Here is a 2,866-nt window from a genome sequence, read left to right as displayed (position 1 = left end):
TTATTTTTTGAATCCAGATTCAAGATTTCTTAATGAAGATAAGAATAAAAAAAATCGGGAAATCATTGACAATTAAGATTAGCTTGATCAAGAGAACAACAAAGCAAATGTTGGGTGTACATTAAATTACTCGACAAGAGTTGCAAATATAATGAACAAGAGTTTTACCATATTTTCTTTCATTAATGCTATCCATCCTACTAACAGAATACACCAAAAATGATTAAAACTAATCCAAGAAATAGCAGCATAAAAGTATCTTAAATACGGTACTAAGAACATGGTCACATTCTGTTTGATGTATACTTTTGGCTAATAGATTTGTAAAAGTGATATTTGGAGAACGTGAGGTTAGAGTTAGGGACAATTATTTTATTGGGAGAATGTATAGTTAAAAATGAGTTTGAGGAAAAATGAGGTTTAATAAATGTATAGTTGAAAATGAGTTTGAGGAAAAATGAGTATTAATAAATCTTTACCAATTAGCTCTTTAATTAACCATCAAAACATAAAAGTTGTTAATTTTTTGAGAACTGTAAACGAGCTAAACAATGATTTTAAGAAGTAGATCTGATATCGTAAAAGCATCATTGTCAATCACAACATCTAGCATGAGATAGTCCCAAGTCGCATGGAAAAAGCAATATCTGAGGAACATCTTATTAACCCCCAACTAGCTCAATATCTTAGCTAATAAACATAATAAAATCGTGGACCGTCCCTCTTGTGAGCGGGAATGAAGTAAAACCCATAAAATTTTAAGTTGAAATTAATAATTAATTTAATTATATTTCATGTAGCTCACAATTTTTATTGATTTTTATCAACTATCGACCAATACATTTTGGGTTACGCCCGAAATTTAAAATCGACTGAAAGAAGTCAAAACTCTTTACCACCTCCATTTAATGCTATTTATGTATATTTTCCCAAATAATTAATGTCTATATGGGCCTATCACGGCCACCCAGCCCATAATACTATCCAGGGGGCCTTCAAAAGCTAGGGTTCGACCTAAGCGAGATATATAAAATGATCATGCAGTCCACAGCTGAACTTCGCCGCAGTAAAAATGGTATTTTCCCCTCGCTGCTGTCTTCCACACACATAACACACATAAAATATGTGTTTATATTTGTATCTATCACATATATGATCGCAGGTTCTAAAATCATAGATTTTGTTGATTTTGCAGGTGAAGTACTCCAGAGAGCCGGATAACGCTACCAAATGTATGTCCTTTTTCTTTCTTTACGAAGATTTATGGTTTATGTAATATTTATTTTACAATTTTTTTTTAAATATATGTCTCACGGTTTTGTTATTTCTATTGCAGCGTGCAAGGCCAGGGGTTCAAATCTCAGAGTTCATTTCAAGGTAATGATTTTACTTTTGTTTCTTTTCCTGTAGTTTATGTACCATTTAGATGTTAAAATATAATGAAAAGTATTTTTTCTGTAATATTTTTGTGGATTTTGTAATGAAATTTTGGTGGTGTTGATTCTGATTTGACTATGCTTTGAGATTGGTTATAGGATTGTGGGTTGGTGTCGATGTAACCTGATGAAAAAAGCAGGGATCTGTTGCCATATGTGAACTGGTCTCTTGAAAACTTCAGGGACAAAAAAATTGCATTGTTATTGGGTGAACCTCTTGAGTTTTCAATGACTGATGGTTCAGTAAATGATGTTACATTGCTATCTCAATCAGTTGGTTTTGAAATTTAAGCTACTGCATCTTGAAACTATGCATTTGGCAGTTTTAGTTTCTTCGTTTTCAGTAACTCCTTGAGTTGTAATGAGGTTCATATTTGATTTCAACTTTATTCTTAAATCAAGGGATGACAAAGATAAAAGCTAACTGCATTTTTCTATACGAACTGAGGATTTTCATTTTGAAATTTAAGATACTGCAATTTTCTCAAGTTTAGGATTGTCTTCTTGTAGATTTCTTTTGGCTTATAAAATACTGTTCTGGTCCTTTGGAATTAACTTGGATCATCTGGAGACTATTCAAATGAATTATCCATTGAGACCAACGCGTTTCTATTTGTTCAGAAGTTACTAAATTTTCAATGATTAAAGGTGGTGTATGTTTTTCGATCCTATGTTGCCTGTGTAACTTGGTAACAAAAGCTGGGTTTCTTTGCTTCTGTGGGATTGTCTTTCATAAACTTCAATGTCATCATTTATGCACCTGGTTAAGAACTTTTAGCTAGATAACTGTATATTACCGAAGTATATTTTACTGTATAATATTGAATTATCTTTTGTTGATTGCTGTAAGATCATCGTGTTTAGAAAATTACTATCTGATGCTTTACCCTCTGAAACATGACGTTTCAATGTCTTATACTGACATAATCCTAGTTTTCTGGTTGTATTTTTTCTCAAATAATGTTTTATGCACTTTCCTAAAATGTTGATATCTGATAAGGTTGATTCTGCATTAAATGTGTTTTTCTCATAACTGTTGCTTGCTTTGCTGATTGCCTTCTTGGTCATTTTTCTTACGGTTCATGATTTGAAATGTCGTACAGTTATTGATTGCCATTATGTTAAATCATGTTATCTTTATAGAACACAAGGGAGACTGCCCATGCCATCAGAAAACTGCCTCTTACCAAGGCTAAGAGGTATTTGGAGGATGTATTGATCCACAAACAAGCCATACCCTTCACTCGTTTCTGTCGAGGTGTTGGGCGAACTGCTCAGGTGAAGAACAGGCATTCTAATGGGCAGGGGCGCTGGCCCGTAAAATCTGCTAATTTCATTCTTGATTTATTGAAGAATGCTGAAAGTAATGCTGAGGTGAAAGGTTTGGATGTGGATGCTCTCTACATTTCTCACATTCAGGTGAACCAGGC

At 33.3% G+C, this 2,866-nt stretch overlaps 1 protein-coding gene across 1 annotated transcript in view; it reads left to right on the top strand.

Annotated features, from left to right (window-relative positions):
• Nucleotides 1-1,025: 1,025 nt before the first annotated feature.
• Nucleotides 1,026-2,866, top strand: part of LOC111404054 (60S ribosomal protein L17-2-like) — a 2,171-nt gene continuing 330 nt past the window's right edge. Inside the window, exons 1-4 of the mRNA XM_023032778.1 lie at nucleotides 1,026-1,075; nucleotides 1,196-1,232; nucleotides 1,337-1,377; nucleotides 2,580-2,864. Of these exons, the coding sequence (XP_022888546.1) occupies nucleotides 1,073-1,075; nucleotides 1,196-1,232; nucleotides 1,337-1,377; nucleotides 2,580-2,864 (366 nt within the window). The 5' untranslated portion in view covers nucleotides 1,026-1,072. The remainder of the gene's footprint in view (nucleotides 1,076-1,195; nucleotides 1,233-1,336; nucleotides 1,378-2,579; nucleotides 2,865-2,866) is intronic.

Source organism: Olea europaea, chromosome 1, assembly GCF_002742605.1.
Source record: "Olea europaea var. sylvestris chromosome 1, O_europaea_v1, whole genome shotgun sequence".
Taxonomy (NCBI): Eukaryota; Viridiplantae; Streptophyta; class Magnoliopsida; order Lamiales; family Oleaceae; genus Olea; species Olea europaea.
The sequence above is the reverse complement of the archived record's forward strand: the minus strand, read 5'-3'. Positions and strand labels throughout refer to the sequence as shown.